Source organism: Peromyscus maniculatus, chromosome 16 (assembly GCF_049852395.1).
Source record: "Peromyscus maniculatus bairdii isolate BWxNUB_F1_BW_parent chromosome 16, HU_Pman_BW_mat_3.1, whole genome shotgun sequence".
NCBI lineage: Eukaryota > Metazoa > Chordata > Mammalia > Rodentia > Cricetidae > Peromyscus > Peromyscus maniculatus.
Genome location: NC_134867.1, coordinates 29,106,785 through 29,129,059, shown reverse-complemented (window position 1 = coordinate 29,129,059; position 22,275 = coordinate 29,106,785). Strand labels below are relative to the sequence as shown.

Genomic DNA, 22,275 nt, shown 5'->3' with positions numbered 1-22,275 from the left:
ACCTATTAATATTTTGGCTTATTTGTGCATGTGTGTGTGCTACTGGGGAATTAACTCAGAGCATGTGGAAGCAAAGGTCAACACTGCCACTGATCACAGCTCCGACATGTCCTTTAAAAGCCGAAAAGTAACTGTCCTTTTATCTTGAAATAAGGAATGTGTTGGCTTAGAATGAATTATTTAACTACCATTGTTTCATATTATTTCACAAATCATGTTATTAGTCTTAGAATATATGTAATTCCCAATTAATTAGTTCTATACCATGTCTTATAAAATGGCTCAAACAGAAGCATACACTTGCATGCTTATATATTTATATTTAATGCTTATATGCATAAGAGGAGAATCGAAGTGCTCAGCTGTAGATCATCACGTTGGTTCACTGTGGCTAATTTCCATCACATGGCAGAGAAGTTTGAGTAAATAGTTTTTAATTTGACATTAATGGAAAAAGGAACTTGGAAGAAGAGGTTTAATGAATTCCCTTTTAACCCCTGTCTCCAGCATCCACCACCAAAATTGATACCCTAATAATTATGGAAAACATTAATTCAACTTTGCTTTAGTAAGCTCTGAATTCTGAGCAAAAGTTGCCCTTTACTCAAAGAAGGGAAAAACAAAACAAAACAAAACAAAACAAAAAACAAAGCAAACTAAATAAAACAGAAAGATATCTGAGTCCCTAAAAGTTACGCAGGTTGTATGAGATGTTTGTCTGTGAGCTATGCAATGCCACAAAGCTGTGACATCCTGTCTCCTAGTTGAATTTTATTTTTAATTACGAGCAAATTCAAATATTTTAACATTACTGATGATAATTTAATGGCTATATGTGGACTCATCACCCACATTTAATGACGCAAAAACAGCGCAACCTTCACGGTAGAAGTGCTGAAGAGAACGGATTCTTTGCAGAGTGCTTTCTTGTCTTCCTCACTCAACTTCCTATTTGCCTTGCACTTGCCTCAAAGTGTCACGCAAAACAGCCCGAGGGTATGGACTGCTGTATTTTCAAAGTTCATGTGTTGAAAACACATGTTTGGAGGGCAGGAGTCTTGCCTTAGAAAAAAATGAGGCTAGTCCCTGTCTCCTGAGTGCTGGGACTACAGGCAGGCATGGTCATGCAAGGATAAGAAAACCAAATGTAAGGTGGTTTTTGTTTTTTTGTTTTGTTTTGTTTTCTGTCTGTTCGTTTTAGGTCAAGATTTTAAAGAAGTACTCGAGGTTGGGAATCAAATGCCTTGTTTGAAAACCCGAACACTCGTGAGCAGCTATTGACTAGACTGAAGGTTTAAGGCTAAAATATGTGTGGCTGTGAAACGTCTTACAACAGTGGTATTTATTTAGCTTTATATTGTTGATACATTTATTAATTAGAAAGATGCACTTTGAATTTTATTTAATTTAGTGAATCTTAACTCACTACAGAATCTCATATATAGTGTCAAGATGAACGAAACTGAACAGTTTTTTTGTCACTAATAAAATTTAATTTCTTTACTTGTGTTAAATTTAATTTACAGGTCAAATCATTGTGAACTATGTTTTGTTCTGTTGTGATTCAGTTGAAGGGAAATCTATCAAAATAAGCTTACGTTTTTCTCTAGAGTCAGAACTTACACAAACAGGAAATTCATTTTTACAAGAATGCTGTGTCATAATTTACTGAGTAATCCTCTGTATTCAAAAGCAAGAATGGGAGTGGGGGCTGGCCCACATCTTCACCTAACACTCAGAAGCAGGGAGACAGAGGCAGGCAGATGTCTGTGAGTTTGAGGTTAGCCTGGTCTACAACCAAGATCCAGCCAGGAGCCATATGGTGAGAATACTCTCTCTTTGAAAAAAGAGGAAGATGAAGGAGAGAGAGAGAGAGAGAGAGAGAGAGAGAGAGAGAGAGAGAGAGAGAGAGAGGAGGAAAGAAAAAGAAAAGGTAATGATGGAGCTATAAAATTAACTAAAAAACATAAAGATAACAGAATGCAAAAATAAAAATAAGCTTGCTCAAAATAAAATTCAAATACATTTTGCTACAAATACCGAGAATATTTACATGAAAATAAATTGACAATTGACTTGGAAGCATTGTGTATGAAAATTTCAATCTTTTTTTCGTATTTGTAAATTTTAATGGATGATTTGTGAAAAGAGGTCTTAGGGTATGAAATATCAACCCACTAAATCTGTCTCCTTAACTCCTATTAGAAGAAATGTTTCTTTGGAGAAGAAAGAAAAATGATTTCAAAGACCAAAAAAAAAAAAGAAAAAGAAAAAGAAAAAAATGAGGAAATGTAGAGCTCTCAAGTCATGCCTGGAAGAAAGAGAGTGTTTGCAATCAAAACAAGCCATAAAATATGACTTACACCAACTTGTGACTTACACTTCATGGGTGTGGATTGCACCAGCAAATGGTGGTTTCAATACTGTCATGTTATCGGCTCTGTGGCTCCTTCCTTTGGACTATTTATAGGGTAATTCTTTTGAAAGCCCCTCTACTTTTTACCTGTTACTCTGAAGGGCTGCAGCACTTACACCTTCTCTTAGCTATTTATCTGTACTTGTTGAAACTACACAAGTTAGTGCCCTTCGTAAACACACTGGCTGCTTTTTCTTTCAGCCTTCCATTTAATGTCAGCTTAGGACACGGATGTCACGAATGCCTGATTTTCTGTATCGCTTCTGTTCTTTCAGAAATCCCCCACTGCATTTAATGTTGCATGGCCATTCATTCAGAGCATAGCTTTAGAACAAGACTAAATGTTTTTACAGCCAATTTAGAGAGATGTGAAGTACACTCTTCAGGGAAGTGTTCAGGAGAACGAGTTAATAACACTCCTCAACTCCTACTGGTCTGGGTCGGGTTTGAAACTGAGAACTACCTCAGAGTGAAGTGGCTGTAGAGAGAAAGGTGAACTGCCTCACTGTTTACTTCCTCTAAAACAGGACAAAAAACTAATGTGTACTGAGCAATTGGTTCTGTTCTCCAGGGCAGGGAAAAGTAAGAAAACCTTAACAAGTCACTACGGACCACTTTCAGGAATTCAGTCAAGCTGATCTGTAGGTCCAGCTACTGAGGAGGCTGGGGCAGGAGGATCACTTGAGGCCAGGAGTTCCAGGCCAGCCTGAATAACACAAAAAGAAATTTCCTCACAAAGTTCTTCTGGTCACCTAAGAATATAGCATAAATTTCACTAACTAGTTTCAGTAACTAGTTTCACTATTTACTTTCTATATGCATAAAAAAGAATGTGAATTTGGTACAGCAAAACATGACATGCTCACTAGTACATAAATTTATAAAATACTTTTACTACAATTTGGATTCACCATTATTAATTTTAAATTCTTTTCTAATAATTGGAATTCCATTTATCTAGTGCTAGGTCTCAAGGGAGCAACTGCAAAATTTATCCTTAAAGGAAATTTGGCCCAGTATGATTACCCAAGGTAAATTGGTTCAAATATAGAAGCCACACACAAAGACTTACACACACACACACACACACACACACACACACACACACACACACACACACACACATACACACACACACATTTTCTAAAGCAAACCTTAAAATAAAAATGTCAGACTCTCCAACAGATGCGTATCATGTAGCATTCAGTCTCATATTTTTGAATTAGAATGACTTGCTGACCTCTCTAGAGGCCATCTTCCTTGGCTATTGCAGAGATAGTTTTCAATATCTAGGTCCCAGCTCAGAGGCGTGCTAACTCTTGAAGACATGAATGGTTGTCCAGAGAAAAATGGAAAAACAGGCCTCGAAGAATCACCAGTTCCTGATATTAGCACTAGCCTTGTCCTTGACAGATTTACAGAAAGACAATGGTGGTCAACATCGTGAAGCAGTGACAGGCAACATAAAGCAGTGACAGGCATGCTACATTTTAGACCAATATTTGTTCGTAGCGTTCTTAAATTCTGAATTATCATGCTAATGACAACAACAGACACTATGTGCACACACATGTTCCGTGTGACATGCAACGTAATTAGTCTTGAGAAATGAAACAGTAAAGCCTTCTTCACACCTGGGCAGGCAATGATGAATACGCTACACTTCCGTACTGTGAATATTGCTCAGTTACATGCGGGCGTCGTTTTCCTTTCCTGTCCCGCTAAGGGTTATCTCACCTTGCACTTTGGACACTTCTGGGCATTTCTCTGCCCATGCTCAATTTCGCTGGCCCAGTGACGCAATAACTTGTCTCCTTTTTTGTACTCCTTGCAGTTAACACCTTCATGCCAAGGAGCGTGGCACTTAAAACACCAGATGAATTGGCAAGTGGGACACTGGATCTGTGTGAGAAAAACAGTATTAGTACCTATGAGATACACGAACGTTTTTCTCTTGTTGTGATGAAACACCAGGACCCAAAGCAGCCTGGGGAGGAAAGGGTTATTTGGCTTACACATCTCAATCACAGTCCATTGTAAAGGGACATGAGGGCAGGAAGGAGCCTGGCAGCAGGAACTGAAGGGGGGGACATATAGGAACACTGCTTACTGGCTTGCTTCCCATGGATTGCTCAGACTGCCCTCTTATAGAACCCAGGACCGCCTACTCAGGGGTAGCACTGCCCACAGTGGGCTGGGGCCTCCCATATCCATCATCATTTAAGAAAATGCCCTATAGGTAAGTCTGACAGAGCGATTTTCGCAGTTGAGGTTTCTTCTTCCCAGATGACCTGAGCCTGTGTGGAGTTGGCAAACAATTAACCAGCGTGGTGTCTAAAAGGATAAGAATGTCAATGCTTCGGGAAATTGGCTGAAAGGTTATTATCTGAAATACTTTCTCCAAGAACAAACGAGACCAAATCTTGGTAAAATATGAATACTCTGTTACCGAAAGAGGAAAAGACTGTTTGGACAAGGATAGTTTATTGTTTAGAGACTACTCAGGCATTCATTAAACATGTGAGACATTCTGAAAAGCAATTTATTTTTATGAGAATCTCCCATATTGAAGCACAAAGTAATTCTTGAAGGCACCAAATCCAAACACTTTGACGGCTCGTCAATTCATGTGTCCTTTGAGCCAGATTTCCAGTCATTTCCATTGCCTTTCTGTAGCTAGAGTTTTCCTGCCTGGCCCAGTCAGGACAAATCTCTGTCACCCACCAGTCCCACAGCCACTCAGACCCAACCAAGTAAACACAGGGACTTATATTGTTTACAAACTATATGGCCGTGGCAGGCTTCTTGCTAACTGTTCTTATAGCTTAAATTAATCCATTTCCATAAATCTATACCTTGCCACGTGGCTCGTGGCTTACCAGCGTTTTCACATGCTTCTTGTCATGGCAGCGGCTGGCAGTGTCTCCCTCTGTCTTCCTGTTCTCTCAATTCTCCTCTCTGCTAGTCCTTCCTATACCTCCTGCCAGGCCACTGGCCAATCAGTGTTTTATTTATTGACCAATCAGAGCATTTGACATACCGACCATCCCACAGCACTTTTCCTTTTTTTTTAATTAATAAAATGTATTTATTCTGTGTTTTTCATATTATGTATCTTCATCCCATTCATTCCCTGTTCCTTTTGCATCTGCCCTCTGCCTCTGTATCCCCTCCCCCAATAAAACAAAATTCTAGAGGAAAAAAAATGAGAAAATTTTTTAAAAAAAGGGGGGGGAGAGAATTAATAATCTCATCATGGAAGCTACAGTGCAACCCAAGTCATACCACATACTCTTTGGTCCATATACCTCTACTTGCAAGTGTTCATTGCAAAGAGTCACTGGTCTGGTTCTAGGCCCTTGGTCTCCACTACATGTTTGATGCTGGGTCCCTTCTAGGGCTCCTCCTGGACATCCCGCTGGCGCTCTGTGTTATGGAGATCCTGCAGCTTTGGGTCTGTAGGTCAGATCCCTTCACATGCTCCAGCAGATCACAGATGGGGTGGATGTTGGGGCAGGCCAAGCCATAACCCTGGTTCTGGGCCTGGACAGCTGCTGTAGGGTTGGCCCACCAGATGGGAAATGGGGACAGCTGTCCCATGCTCACAGTTTCAGAGGTGGCTCGTCCATACCCCTGCTAAAGGGTTGGATCTCTTGTGCTGCTCTGGTGGGGTGCAGGGCCTGCTCTCCCGAGTGTTGCATCTGGTGGGAATCATACATAGCTCTCCCGGGCTGGAAAGATGGATCAGTGGTTAAGAGCACTGGCTGTTCTTCCAGAGGTCCTGAGTTCAATTCCCAGCAACCACATGGTGTCTCACAGACATCTGTAATGAGATCTGGTGCCCTCTTCTGGCCTGCAGACATATGTGCAGGCAGAATTCTGTATACATAATAAATAAATCTTAAAAAAAAAAAAAAAGAACTAAAAACTCTGAGCATGCTGGCACACCCTTTCAGTGCTGGCACTTGGGAGAAAGATTGGAGGCTACCCTGAGCTATAGAGAGACTAGGTCTTAAAAAAAAAAAAAGGGAAAGCAGGGATAAATCATATTTTTCTATGCAAATATGAAGTAGTAAAATGTTGCTTTCAATTTTATATAAAAATGTCAACTGTTAGAATAAAATTATTTAATTTCAAAATTCTGTTAAATGGTAATGCATCCTATTTTTCTTATTCTCAAAATAATGCTACAAAAGGCCTTCATAAGTATACATTACAGATGATGACAGATATTAAGTAACCCACCCAAAGTAACATAGCATATAGGTATTAAGAAAGTACTTGAGCCTAAATTTGTCTGGCTACATGGCCAGCATACTCTTTACTGAATCAAAACACCTGATCACACTCGGTGGCATTCCCTCATGAGTGAAAACTTAAAATTCTGAATCAAAAGTCACCATGGTTACACTACTCAACTACTCACCATTTTACAGGATTCCCAATCTCCTAATATAAATAGGGAGACTCCTTGGTTTGGGGACGGGGAAGGTTACTACTATTCAGTGGTTTAAAAAAAAACAACAACAACACATTTGCCTTTTCTATATACTAAAATTAAAATTAGTCCTTTTAAAAATAACAAAAGGGAGTTTATTAGATTGGCTTGCACAATATGGGCTTGGTACACCAACAATACGAGTCTATACACTAAGCTTGTTTTTTTTTTTTATTATTATTATTATTTTACAACACCATTCAGTTCAACATAATAGCCACAGATTCCCCTGTTCTCCCCCTCTCGCCCACCCCTCCCCCCAGCCCACCCCCCATTCCCACCTCCTCCAGATCAAGGTCTCCCCCGAGGACCGGGGTTGACCTGGTAGACTCAGTCCAGGCAGGTCCATTCCCCCCTCCCAGACCGAGCCAAGTGTCCCTGCATAAGTCCCAGGATTCAAACAGCCAACTCATGCAACGAGCCCAGGACCTGGCACCAATGCACAGCTGCCTCCCAAACAGATCAAGCCAAATGACTGTCTCACCCGTTCAGGGGGCCTGATCCAGTTGGGGGCCCCTCAGCCTTTGGTTCATAGATCCTGTGCTTCCATTCATTTGGTTATTTGTCCCGGTGCTTTATCCAACCTTGGCTTCAACAATTCTCGCTCATATAAACCCTCTTCTTTCTCACTAATTAGACTCCCAGTGCTCCACCAGGGGCCCAGCCGTGGATGTCTGTTGTTTTTTAAAGAGAGGGCTTCATGTAACCGAGTTAGCTTCCAACTGACTATGTAGCAAAGGATGCTCTTTCCCTCTTGATCTTCCACCTCCGTCTCCCAAGTGCTGGGATTCCCTTCACCACGCTGGATTAAGTAAGTAATTTTTAAGGTAAGAACAATGAGTTGATGTGGGTAAGCTTCAGAAAATAAAGCAAGAGAATCTATTTTTCCTCTTAGGTCATTCAACAATGCAGAATAGACACCATTATTATAAATTGGGGGCGGGGGGGTTCCTTTTGTATACAAATGGGAGATGTGAACGGGAAAGAAGTGAAGAACACATCTTTCCATCACTCATCTCACAGATGTCAGAAAGCTTGAGTACTTAATTCAATCGTCTCCTATTAGACAGTATTCACAAGTCTAATTCATCAAACTCCAGCCATCATTAGATGAAAAATTGTAAGGCCCTTTTTGCAGCAACTAAAACAAGCCCGAGGACCTGAGTTCAATCCACAGAACCCCTATTTAACAAAAGCAAGGCATGGAAGTTGTTCGTGCTTGTAACTGTGGCTCTGGGGAGTTGGAGGCAGGTATATCCAGGGCTAAGTGGCTAGCCAGTATAGCCTAAGTCAGTAAGGCTGAGTACAGGGTCCTGTAAAGACTCTGTCTCAAAAACTTAAAAAACACAAGGTGGATGGTGCCTGAGGTTGAACTATGCACATGTTCTCTCTGTCTCTCTCCCTCTGTCCCTTTCCTCTGCAGGGTTTTAAATTTGATTTAGATTATATTTATTAGTGAACAGAAGAGGTAATACAAAGTTACTTTGAGAATCACTTCATGAAGGTGGGATATTACAATGGCTCAAGGATCCACGTGGCCAAAAGTTGAACTATCATCACATCTACAGATGTTGAACAGTGATAATTAGAAATATGTGATTATCTTAAGGTACCATCATAAAGGAGCCTGGTACCTGGTGTCACAACTAAAGAATGTGGTGCCCAACAGAAAGTGAGTCCTACTAATTCTTATCAACACAGATGTAGAGACAAAGTGAGACGCCCATTATAAAGCAAGATCTGAAGTAACTAGGAATAACGAAAACTCACACCCAACTGCTTTCCATACTTTGAACTAAAATAATAAACAATAATAGCAACTTTGGTATTCAGAGAGGATACCCAGATTGTTACAGTACTGGCTTTTGTCTGAAGACGCCATGCCATATTTACTATGCTCTTAACCATATTCAAAATTGGCCTTATGCACAGACATCAACAATGCAACTTCGTCCACTCCCGTGTGGAAATGCCAGTTCACAACCACAGGCCTACCACATGGAGAGTCTGCCTTCTGAAACAAATCATCTTCATGCCGAAGCACCATACTGCCTCCTTCCCATTTGGACTGGTGTGAATGTGAGATGTGATACCTGGTCTCCAGCGGGGGGCAGTGTTGGGGAAGGTTGTGGACACTTTAGGAGGTGAAGCCTTGCTGGGGAAAGTGGGTCACTGGGGCAGTTGCTGAAGCTTTAGAGCCCTGCCCGACTTACTTCCCGATTCCCGTCTACTCTTTTGCTTTCTGACTGCAGACACAACGTGGCCCCAGATGCAAAGCCGCCCCAACTGCTCTTCTTGCCACACACTCCCCAGTAGGATGGACTGCATCCCCCTGAACTGCAGGCCCAAACAACTCACTCACGTTCACTGCTTCCTGTCTGGTGTTTTGTGACAAGAATGAGAAAGGTCACTAATACACTACTCAAAGTTAATTTGGAGAACAGCAGCTCTGGGAGCTTGGTGGAAACACAGGACTCGTGAAAGCCCGTCCAATCAAGAATTTACACTTGGACAAGATTCTCTTCAGGTGATTCATAACCATGCTAAAGTTTGAAATGGACTAATCTATGCCTTCCAACTCCATCTCTTTGGCCACAGACCATTGGACTCAGAGATTCTTCCAAAAACATGTAGCTACCGGTTGACACAGTTGACCAATTGCCGAAGAAGTAGCTGATATCTACTTCGGCGGCAGAGGTGACTCACTCTTCAATGATGAGAAGCAAAATATTTCTGTTCTCCTTAGATGCAAAATGGGGATACACATGGATTCAGCCTTTACCGTGGAGGCAACGACAAGTGTGTGTGCAGATCTCTGGAGAAGAGAACTATCATTGACTTGTGCTCTTATGCTACCAGAACGGTCTGGTTCACCCTGAGCCCTGCTTCCTTCCTTCCCACTTCCAAGGGGAGGGGCAGGGCAGTAGTACTTAACAAACCTTATTTTGATGGCCTAAGAAAGATCACCTATTTGCTTCCTATAATTGAAAAGGGTCTAATTAACACAATCTGTCCATTGACATATCCTGAGAAAGCTTCTTTCTTCAAAATGACTTCCCTATACTTCCCAACAGGATTTAGTACCTTCACCAGGAAATTTACTACATTAGGTATGCAGACATCCAATCTCTCCAAGAGTTTACAAATTCACTAAGGGCAAAGACTGGATTCTCTAAACTACTAAGTAAAACATAGGCAATCAGTAAATTTTTTGTAAAAGGAATCCGATTAAATCCAGTAACTGATGTGGTACTACCACATCACCAGATGATGTTTACTATTTTATCTTCATGACACTTTGCCGATCATCATGATTGAGGTGCAAAGTCTTCTGCATGAATTAAGAAATAGGAAAGAATTTTACAGCACACTTCTGACACCTGAAGCACATTAGTTTTCACAGGAACTTTTGTCACACTAACTCTCAGGTGATAAGACTCAATCAAACTCAGTTGCCCTAAGCAAATGATGTTTGCCTGCAAACTCACCATGCCAAGAAAACATTCAAGACAGAGAAGCCAAAATTAAAAAAAAAAAAAGGTAGATAATTTTCCACTAAATTTCCATATTCCTGTATACAGTTGACTCATCATGCCAAGAAAACACTCAAGACAAAGAAACCAAAATAAAGAAAACTATAGATAATTTTTCACTAAATTTCCATATTCCTATATACAGTTGACTCATCACACCAAGAAAACACTCAAGATAAGTCAAACTAAAGAAAAATGTAGACAGGTTTTTCACTAAATTTCCATATTCCTTTATACAGTTTTACTTTTTAAAAACTGACTTGTGTAAATGCATGGTGTATGTATGTGTTGGTTCATCTGGATTTCTGTGTTTGTGTGCGGAAGCCAGAGGTCAATATCTGATGTCCTCTATTGCTCTTTCTCTTGTTTCTGAGACAGGGTTTCTCAGTGAACTTGGAGCTCACCAAGCTATGCTGGTTGGTGAGAGGGCTCCTGGAATCTGCCTTTCTCCAAGCCTCTCCAGTATTGGGGATTATAGATGCCACCATGCCCAACTTTTATGTAGGCTTTGGAGATCTGAATCCAGGTTCTGCAGTATATATATCAAGTTACCAACTGAGCCAATGCCCAGCCCTATATTTTTAAATAAATCACAAAATCACTATTTACCATGCCCAGGGTTAGACAACATTCATGCATAACTGAAGCAGTATGAGGGTACAAGCTACTTCAGTTTTCCAGGAGGAATTTTCTTTATTAGAATATCACGTCAAACAGATTCTCAATAAGGAAACACAGTCACCAATTAATGAGAAACAGAGACTTGCATAGCGCCTGAGTGGCGTGTACTGACCATACTGATTTTTTTTCTACACAGAAAAGAAGGAAAATACCTTGTCTGCAAGGAACTTACTAGTGCAGACAGACACAAAGCTGGGCAGCAATAAGATGATGTATAACTGCCAGGGTAGAAGCTTGAAGATCAAGTCATTGCCCTGGGAAAGATGTTTCAGGGAAGGCTGGAAGACACATTCTCAGAGGGACTGTGGTCTTGCCCAAGGAGCAGAATGTTGCTATAACATGAGATAAGACCCTCTGTCGGGCAGTCTACCTGGAGTACTTGATAGGGCCCTGAGAGCACACAAAGAAACAAAGTATTCTAACAACCTGAACTCAGACAGCGCTTTGGCCAGCTCACTCTGAGCCTTGCTGACATATCCAATAGACAGAATCTAGAAATCTCTATAATCCTGGCATATGCACCAAGACATAAAATCGTTCAGACACTCCTTATATGAATCATCTAAAACTCAGCCTATGGTGTGTCCTCAAGAATCTAACCAATATAATAAATTATCAGAAAATGAGTTATAAGACATTTTTTTAAGAATGGAAAATCCTTTTCTTTCTTTCTCTTCATCTACTTTGTTCGTTTGTTTATTTATTTATTTGTCTTATGGAGAAGAAAATGGGAAGGTATACAGGGATTAACAGAGGGGAGTAAATGAATCTGATATACAGCTTCAAACACCTCCAAGAGGCATTATTTGATCCTATTTAACATCTGGTCCTAAAGCCAGAGAGGCAGCAGTAGCCAGACCGTCTCATGGCAGACTTGTACAATCCTATTCTCTGAGATTTCACTGGGGCCTCTTCTAGGAAGGAGTACAGGAACCCACAGGCCTGAGTCAAGGATCTCGTAACAGAGTCTGGATGTGGTCAAATGAACCTTGCCTGCTGGTTGCCCAGCAGAGAGGAAATCAGACTAGAAAAGAAAAGAGAAAGCCCACAAGACTGGGAACCAAAAGGGCAGAAGACATGTGAAGAGTCACACAGGGCAGGAGAAGGTGTATCAAGATACCAAGCTTAGCCAAACCTGTGACCTTGCTAACCTCCCATAATACCAAATTTGTGGCTAGTATTACATATTTCATACACAGTCATTTGCACAATGCACTCACCTCAAAACTTTCAAAAAGATTTTTCATGCTGGAGGCATGTTTATCTAGGGTCGTGTATCTGAACCTACAAAGGAGGACTGCTTCCAAAGAGCTCTGTCCCCTTACCTGGCATCACCAATTCTTATCAGCCCACCTGGAAATACTTTATAGACCTTCCCCCTAAGCTCAGAAAGCAAGGCCTAGAGAAGAGTCTGCTACATCTTGTCTAGGGACCTACTTTTTCACTGATGTATAAAGGGGAGGAACTGGAAGATTCTGCCTTGGGCTGCCTAATCCGCAAGCCAGTATGGCCCTGCATTGGGCTTGGTCAGATGAGGGACTAAATGAGAAAAGGCTGGTGTGCAGAGGATGAAAGAGAAGAAATAGAGAGTCCCAACTCTTCTTGTTCCACAACATGTTCTGACCACCGTTCATCAGCACCTGACTTGACTTGCTTACCCTTCTCCTGGCTGCTCAACACCAGAAACGATTCTTGGTTGTCTTTTCTTCTAAAGACTCCGGAGACAGTGGGATGACAAAAAAAAAAAAACAAAAAAAAAACAACCAACAAAACCTGTTCCAAACACCACTGCTGCGTGTCATTTTATGCTGACTATAGGTCTGGATTGTTATTATTATTTAGGGAGTTTGTGGGGGTAGATGTAAGGATAAAACATCAGGTGAATTTCAATATTTGGCTGTTAGAAGTTGAAGGCAAGAAAAAAAATGGCTATTTTATGAAATCAAGAAACAAAAAAAAAAGGCCAATTTGGCAAGGCACTCCATAAATAAAGAAAGAAAGAAATGTATTCATAAAATCTAGGCTTGCATCAGAGCTGAGCATTAGTAAACACTTCAAGGCTAACATATGCAGCACACCCTTTGTTTAGCTGGCTTCTTCAAATCTGGCTGGACAACTTCATTTTTATCTCCCTTGTGCAACAACATCTGAGAAACTACATTTGTTTTCTGTCAGTTACTGACATGGATGATGCATCAGTCCCAAGAGAAATCAGTGTGTGTTAGGAGCTAAACTGACCAGTGATTGGCAGCTTGCTTCTCATTTGTAACCAGTCAGCTTGAAGTGATGGTGTGTGTATGGGGGGGGGGGGTACATACAGAAAGAAGAGCAAAGCATACTAATTTCACATTCATGGGGAAGGCTGAAATATTTTTTACATATAGAAAGAAATCCTCTCATTTCTACCGGAAGTAAGACAAAGTTCGCTTTCCAACACAGACTGACTCCACAGCCTTCTGAGAGCCCTTCAGAAATTATTTTCACCACACACTGAAACAGCGTACTTGTGCACCTTTATAGAATGATGACGGGGGGTGGGGGGGTGGGGGGGGTGTTGTGATCATTCCAGAAGGTGCTAAAGCTGTAAGGGCATTTCTCCAGAACATCGCAGTAGCTTTTCCTTCTACCTGATGGTGAGTCACGGCAGCATTGTGCAACTTACCACAGTTCTGCTGAACACCTGTGAGGAGTGAAGGGCTGTTATTAGTTTTGCCTTCAGGAACCACGGAGGTGCCCTTGACATGCTCGCTGTGCTGATATGTACGACGACGTTCAACTCAAGCTGAGTCAGGACGAAAGGTGGCGCATTCCTAGTCTACATTTGGAAGGAGAGCGGAGCTTGGGATCGAAGGACCTCGGTAAACTACAAGAAGCTACTTGTGATCCTCGATGGTAAGCTGTTTCTCTCTCCTTCTCTCCCTAGAAGAACAACCCTCACTTTTCCCCCCCAAAGCAATTTTTTTTCTTTTCATTTTTATAAGTTTGGTTACTGTGATGACTATTCTGGGTTGTCAACGTGACTGCACCTGGAATTAATTAAACCTCAAGTGACTGGGTACAGCTAGAAGGAATTTTTCTTAATTAAATGATTTGAAGTGGGAAGACACACCTTTAATCTGGGCCACATCTTCTGCTGGAAGCCTCTATAAAGGATGTAGAAGGAGGAAGCTCTTTGCCTGCTGGCCTCACTCTCAATCCACTGGCACTAGAGCTTACTTCTTTGGGATTCTGGCCGAAGAAGACCAGCCGAAATAAATCCAGTCTCGTGAACTGAATAAACACTGGATTCCGCCCCCCCCACCTCTCTCTCTCTCTCTCTCTCTCTCTCTCTCTCTCTCTCTCTCTCTCCATATATATATTCAAACACACACACACACACACACACACACACACACACACACACACTGATGGATAGATGACACAGAAGATATAATCTATCTATCCATCCATCAGTTCTGTTCCTCTAGACTCTAGAGTCTACAGAACCCTGAATAATAAAGTTACCAATCTTTTCTCCAACCTCCTAATACTGATGACCTGTATAAATCACTTCTGACCCATAGTTCAAGGGCATCTCTCTGACGTCCCAAAGGGTCTTTACACTTTGTACCATTAACATTGCTCTAACTGAAGTCGTTTTCTATGACCTACCAACCTACCCCGTTTCTCTTCTTCCAGACAGTCAATGTCATTGCTCCTCTATTCCTACCATTCATTTCTGGCCCTATCATTGGCTCCATCTCTACTCTTTTTGACTCTATGCCCTTTCTTAAGACTCAGGGCTGTTGACTTTGTTCATTATTGTCTAACAATAATGACCATAGCGGTTTCTGGTTTGTGTTGAACATGTACGATGTGTTAGTCATGGTGCAGGCCTTTACATGTGTGATTTCATTCAGTTCTTATCATACTCTTAGGGCAGAGATGCTAATACTACCTCTAGTTAAAGATGTGTAAACTACACTCATGGTATGAGAGAAAGTGTGACAGGCTGAGAATATAAATCAAGCTTAAAGCCAGTGTTCTGACCTACTTGGGCAAACTCAACATTTAAAAGCTTAATGTTTTTACTCTTTAAAGAAGCCTCTCCAATCCCTCCTCTTTTCTTCTCCTACACTCCCAGCAGTTGCCACCTATTGCAGGACATATTTATTATTATTTTTTATTTATATATTGGTCCTTTATTAGTTCCCTTAGCAAGTAGATTTCATAAGCATACTCTCAAGGTCATACGGCTACATATTAGCAGTGAATGAAGTCAGCCTGAAACAGCCTCCTAGAAACCAGTTAGAAGGCAAGGCTCTAACCAAACAACTACACAAATGTACCATAAAATCCCAAATGATAATCTCTATGGAGAAGACCTTCAGGGGCGGGTGATGCATTTGTCTCTAGGTGTGATGTGAGAACATGTAAGCCACATTGATTTTCTCATTGTTTACTTGCTTGCAGCTTGATAGGCGGTAAGTATGACATCAAGACATTAAAAGGACTATTTAGACTAGAACTTGTATTTTTAATCAGAAATCGAGGTCAGCCTTACAGAAAAGGAACTGCACAAATTTTCAACCTTACAGCATGAGTGACGGGGGAAATGATGTAAATTTTTTAATGAAAAAAAAGTAAAACTGATTTGACAAGCTTGTCTCAATGTAAACTTCTCAACTCAGGAAAGCACTTACTCAATTTGATATGAATTTGATGGTGTTTAGAACACAGCACACCTTATTCAAATTATGCAAACTGTTAACTGGGGGCCTGGGTGGACAAATGAGCACCCAGACTTCTGATTACTGGTGGTATCTTCTACCTGTCCCGTTATCATCTGTTTAGTACAAATATTTAACAAACTGTCTTTACAAAGAAAACTACAAATGAAAGGCTCAGCTATGGCATTTTAGATCTTAGCTTCATGTGAGATGCATTCACTCAGGTAGAAAATGACTGTGACATTTTAAATCAATCTTATCTTAAGTGCTTCTGACTTGATAGGCAAAAGTATAGTAAGTGCTCAAAGTGACATTTTCAAAGAAGATACTGTAACCCAATGATTGAAAAACAGTACTACTGAAATAATTAAACACAATAAAGGATTTGTTGATAGGTACAAACCTACCTAGGAGTATAAATAATATCATAAAGAGATATTAAATTACTCAGAGACATTAGAGATTACAGGTGACCTTTTTTATTTGTTAACTTATGCCATGGTTTGACTGAGTTCTTCACCATATCAAATTGGAAGTGGATTTGGTTAGTGGGATAGATGATTAAAATACATCAAAATGAACAAAGTCCATTTGCTCACCTCAAGTCTCGAGACCTTAGTGTCAGTTTACAACTCCACCCTTGCAGGTACGGCACGGGGCTTGCTGGAATGACCATGTCAATGCCCTTCTTAACTCAGTATGAAGATCATTTTGAGTACGCCAATCAGGTAGTGCTAATAATGTGCAGCCTGAGTTTGGTGAGGAGAGATGCTATGTGAGCATTATACTAAAGAAGTAAGAAACACTGCTTCAGGACTCACTGGAATCATGCCTCAAACTATGGACAGGATGGGACAGGGAGATTATATGTCTTGTCTGTCGTGATTTTCTCCTCTAGGAGAATAACCAGGGGGCAACACACATAACCATACCCACATTCAGTGGTAGTGTGGCTGTTGTTGACATCTGCTCAATAGCTCTGCTTTGAGTTGTGCTGCCGTTTGGATCTGGAACGTCCATCATCTCTGTAGAACATTGTTTCAGTTACACTATTTAATAATCTCAAGACAGCAGGCTTCTCACAGAAGACTTTTTCCTGACAATTATGCCTTCAAGAGACTAGAGTACCTAACGAGACCACAAATAAAATACCATAGCTGTGAGAGCTGAGCAGCCTCAAAGGCCAATTAGTCATGAAGAGACTTTGACTAACCAAGCAGGACTCTAGCTCCCCACTGCCACAGTGGAGGGGAGGAAAATACCACTAAACCAGTCTCCTTGAAGCTCCAGGATGAATAATGGAGCGGCCACTGTTTCCAAGACACAGCACATGGGCAGGAATTGTCCCTAAATGGAGAGGCTGCGATGGTGAAGAAAGACACCATGGCATCAGCCTCGCGGCCTCATTCTGAAAGTCCCCAGAGTCTGCTGCGGGTCCCAGGAAGGCTCCTAGGAAGGTGCTACATATTGCAAGACCATTGTTCTGGGCAGGGCTGATGCACTCTTGTGTCCCAATAGCTGTCTAGGCTGCATCCCACAGCTCGGCCTATGGTTCCTGTCCTTGGTCTTGCCCTCTGTGGCAGCCTCTGAACGCTGCCGGTCCGATGTCTCTCGGATGCCTACAGAATTAAATCCAAACTCGTGAGCACGCTGTACAAGACTCAGCCTGACCTGCACGTACCTCTCTTCCCAGCTGCCTCTCCCTTCTTTCCTCGGCTGTTTCCAACACACCCAGCCTCAGCCTCTGGGCCCAAGCACTGACTCATGCTTTCTCTGACATGCTTTCTTCTGGCAGCCAGAACAATTCCTTCTCCATGAAGCCATTCTGACCATCCCAGCTGGTGCCTACCCAAGCTCTCCACTTATATATGCATATTACGCGTGTCCCTTCTACAACAGACTGCATCTTACGCACCACCCCCTCCCAGATGTCTGTATGGTAAATAGAGGCTTGTTCCTAGGGTGGGAGCAGGGAGAGGTGTTCCAGCTTCAGGAGGCAAGGCTTCATGGCAAGACTCCGGATCACTGAGGCTACGCCCTTTGAAGGGGACCCTGGAGCCCCACACTCTCCCCCCCCCCCCCCCCCCCCCCCCCCGCAGCTCTCTTTTGCCTACAACCACAAGATGAGTAGCTCTGCTCAGCTGATTCTCCTACATAGGCCCAAAACGACCAGGCTGAAGTTCCCTGGACTGTAACGTCTCAAACTGTCCAAGAGACAATGCAAACCTTTTCTCTCTATAAGTTGATCGCCACAGGTATTTGTTTACAGTAACAGAAAACTGACCAACACACTTTAATGAGACTGTTTTGAGGCGGGGACAGGGTCACATTTGTTTGTCACCTCTGTGAGTAAATGCCGAGCACATAGCAATCAATGTTCTGGTTTTTTTGGCAAAAAAAAACAGAACCGTGTTGTATACAGTTTCACTCATTATAGACAAAGGCTGAGGAAATGAAAATTGAGACCATAGAAAAGTCAAGCCCATTAATTAAAAGAAGGGGGGAGGGAAGCCCCCGTATTTACTTAGCACTTGGTAGCAGTGATGACTCTCACTCTTATGCTTAGCCTTCATTAGGTTATTAAAAGAATTTTCAACATGATTAAAGTCAAGAAAACTTCAGTTAAATCCTCCACTGTGATCTCTTAGCATTGGCCTCCCCAGACTACACGTTAGAATCGCAGGCAAGGTCTGCTGACCTGAGGCTCTGGATAAGGGGACAGGAGAAGGAAGCCCAAGCAATGCCCGCTACCAGTCGGCCAACCATGGCTGCTCCCATCCCGTGACCTTGAACCTACCACTCTGGAGAGAGCATGCTTACTTTGTATCTGCTTTCTGATCTGGAAGGAGTGGGGATATGTCCTTTCTTCTTAAAGGTGGTGAAGTGTTTGCACTGAGGACACGGCTTGGTGCTGGCGTCAATTCGGCCAAGTTCTGAGAAGTACTTATACTTGATGGAGTCTTCGTGGGTCAGGTTGTAGACGACAGTAGTTTCCTCCAGGAACTCGAAACACTCTGTGATCGGGCATTTGATTTCTACTTGGCCGAGCTGTACCTGGGTGAGAGGACAGAAGGAAAAGGAAAAGCCCACTGGTTATTAAGGTTCTTTGGTGCTGGTTTTTGCACACAGCATTAAATTATCTCATGCTTTCGAGAAAAGGTTATCGGCGTTCTTTCGAGATAGCGTAACGAACGCTAGTCATTTTGAAACCTACATTGAGTACCCAAAACTAATCATGACCTGTAGGATGCTTAAGTGCTCGCTGAGAACGGTGTTTGTCACAGGGCTCATTAAAGAAGCAAATGACCATTCTACTCTTTTCGAAACTGCAGGGGGAGAGAACAGGCAGGCAGAGGGCCAGCTATAAGTCCTGCGCATGACTCAGCATCCGGGACCTGCCAACCAAAGGCGTTTCGGAGATTTCTGCCCCACTGTGCTGTTTCAGCCCTACGCTTTGGGCACATCTTTACAGAGAGAAATTTTATGAAGCGTTTATGTTTAATAGCTATTAGTTTATAAAAATAATGACCCCCAAATGAATGTTTTCTTTGGCCCTTCCCTGACAAGCACATAAATAGCGCTGATGTTATCACAAACTTAGAAGTCAGGAGGAAAGGAAAAACCAGAAAAGCCTGGGTTGCTGAGATGGCTCAGCAGGTGTAGGTGCTTGCCACTGAACCAAACCGTGTGAATTCGATCCCCAAGACCCAGACAGTAGAAGAGGACCAACTCCCAAAAGTTGTCCTCTGACTCCATATGCACACTTTGGCACAAGCAAGTCCCCTGGCCTACACAAACACCAAGTGAATAAAGATAAAACGGCCGAAACCACATTGGTCATATCATGACATTGTAAGTACAATGGTAAAATCTGGTTGTCGCTATGAGCACACTTATCAACAAATGAATATTATGGAGATGTTTAAAAAAATAAACCGGCTTGTGATACAATTTATACAATTTTAATGTAAAATTATAGAGTAATTTATCCTTGACCAGTATACTAATATACCGGTAAGGGCACTTACTTAAAGCCAGCCAAACCTCTCCTACGTTATTACCAGGTTGGCTCATGGCTTGTCCTGGCATTACCATGTCTTGCCCAGTCTCCTCCCACCTTCAACTTCTCACCTACTTTCTCTCAAGTTTGTGTGTGATGAACAGCAAAGGCGAGAGCGAGTGTGTGTTTGAGATGTTTATTTTTAGCTGTTCTTTTCGGCCATGTTTTTTTTCTCTTCTCCAGACCATGTGGCTTTCTCCTATTTCTGCCTTTGTCTTCCTGCCTTCTTCTCTCTCGTGGGTGGGTGTGAGGAAGTAGCGTGTCGAAATCAGAGAGTTGTAAGTGTCTGTCGGGTGAGTTTCCAGTGCCACCCTTTGGCACAGCGTGGGGTTTGGGGCAAAGGAGATTATAGTGATGTGGCTAGAGTCACCCGTCACTACTTTGGAAAACCTCCCAGTTCCCCTTTATTCAAAGTCTGTTTTCTTCATCTCTTAAAAACGAGTTGTGTTAGAAGTTCTTGTTTTAATCATTTTCTGTCACGTTTATTGTGAGTGGCATCTAGTACCCATTCCAAATGTGAACGGTAACATCCTTCTCTCCCAATCTAGCTCTGTGGTCTTCTGGATAAATTCATGTTGTAAGGTCTCTGGGGTGAACTAGACTTTCAGACGGTTCAATTTATAGCCCAGGCTGGCCTTCAACTGAGTCTTCCCTGCTCAGCCACCTGAGTGCTGGGTGTGCCTCTACACCCCGCTTTCCAACTATGTTTTATAATAAATTATTTTAAGTTACACCTCGGGAAAGAAGTCCTTATAAGCTTTTCGCAGAGACAAAAATACCCATGGAATAGTAAGAGTTTGGGTTTATGAAGTTTGCAACAAATATTTTAAAATGATAAGATGTCCCTTCTTTTAGCATTCTGGATATATCTGTGAAGCTCCGCTCAGAACAGGGCACCGAGTTAAGTGCTGAAGCTTGGCAGGTGCCTGCTAGGAATGAAGCAGGCACAGTTGGGACCCAGAGTGATGATGGTGTCAGCCTGATATGGTGGTGCATGGTGTCACCAAAAGCTGGGGGAAGCCTGGTCACTCCAGACCTGAGAGGGTCAGCCTAAGTGTCTTAGACTGAATAAAGCTGGGTGAGAGCTTACGATCAACGGGACTTAGCCAATGAGGCTGAAGCTGCTCCAAGTAGCCGAAAGAACTAACAGATGAAAGGCTTGGAGGCAAATGCCGAGCTCTCTAGGGCAGGGGTGCTGTGTTCTGTTCACCCCTACAGTATTGACTTACACAGGAAACATTCATGTGAACTTAAGATTACACCCTTAAAAGGGGGTTAAAAAAATAAGACTGGACCCCAAAGTATGAATACAGAAGAGGCTGTAAGCATGAACTTGGATCGAAGCACAAGGGCAGGCAGGTCATTACGATCTCTGGGGCCCCTGGACTTTTGTCCCTAAAAAAACAGACAAGTACTCAGTTCTTAGCACATGAAGGCACAGTTTCTCTACATTATTGGGGGAGCAGCCCAGTTTTGTGCTTAAGGGCCCAGGCTACCTGTTCCCAGCTTGATGTTTGAATTAATCTTCCTCTGCTTTTGTAGTTCTTATTTTATCCATATAAGTGGTAGTAATGGATACAGCATTTTTATAGTTATCTGGGAACAGTCAGGTCTTATGGAATGCCATGCAGTTTGGAGAGTAGAACCATTCCAGACATCCCAAGGACGAGGCTATCTTGTTACTCTTGGAGCAGAGGGTGTTTACTACCTGACCACACTGGGATGCCATCCAGCATCCAGCCAGGCACCTGCTCTTCTATTTCAGTGGTTCTTGGCTCTTTCTGCAAACCTATTCCGTTTCCATGGACACCTCATTTCATGTAGTTTCCATACTCTCTATTCTTTCTCAAAGTTCTGAAATCCTTACCCCACAACACTGAGCCAGTGACCTCACACAGGATTTAACTGATCACAGGGAGACATACTGTACATTCTACCCAATCATCCGCTAGCAATTCCATTGGTCTAAATCTCCATCTGGACCTCTCTCTTCTGGCTTCCTTTGATATAAGACATAATTAACTTCTAGGACAACTGCACAAAAGACCCTGGAAAAGTCTTTTGAGGGTTTAAGTTTCCTGGCCTACTCTAGACCCACACGTTCAGAATTTGAATTTTTTCCAGGAAGCCAATAATTGGCAGTTGGAACAATGACTCAAACTTTTCAATTACTCATACTTCCTCCTAAGAACAACACCCCCTTTCCATGCACAGTGTGACTAATGACTTATCTGACTCTTGGCAGTTAGGTGCAGATCGTTTTCAGGGTGGTTTTCTCAAAAGATGATTAGACAAGCATCTTGAGTACGCAATGCATACGCATTTATTTATTCAGCAATATATAGTCTATTAATTGAGGGTACATTTAGAAAAAGCCC

The 22,275-nt window shown here is 42.1% G+C and overlaps 1 protein-coding gene across 1 annotated transcript in view; it reads right to left on the bottom strand.

Annotated features, from left to right (window-relative positions):
* Rnf217 (ring finger protein 217) overlaps window positions 1–22,275 on the bottom strand; it is a 119,229-nt gene that overhangs the window by 25,815 nt on the left and 71,139 nt on the right. The window contains exons 2-3 of the mRNA XM_006981257.4: window positions 18,658–18,891; window positions 4,154–4,318 (exon numbers count right to left, since the gene is read on the bottom strand). Of these exons, the coding sequence (XP_006981319.4) occupies window positions 4,154–4,318; window positions 18,658–18,891 (399 nt within the window). The remainder of the gene's footprint in view (window positions 1–4,153; window positions 4,319–18,657; window positions 18,892–22,275) is intronic.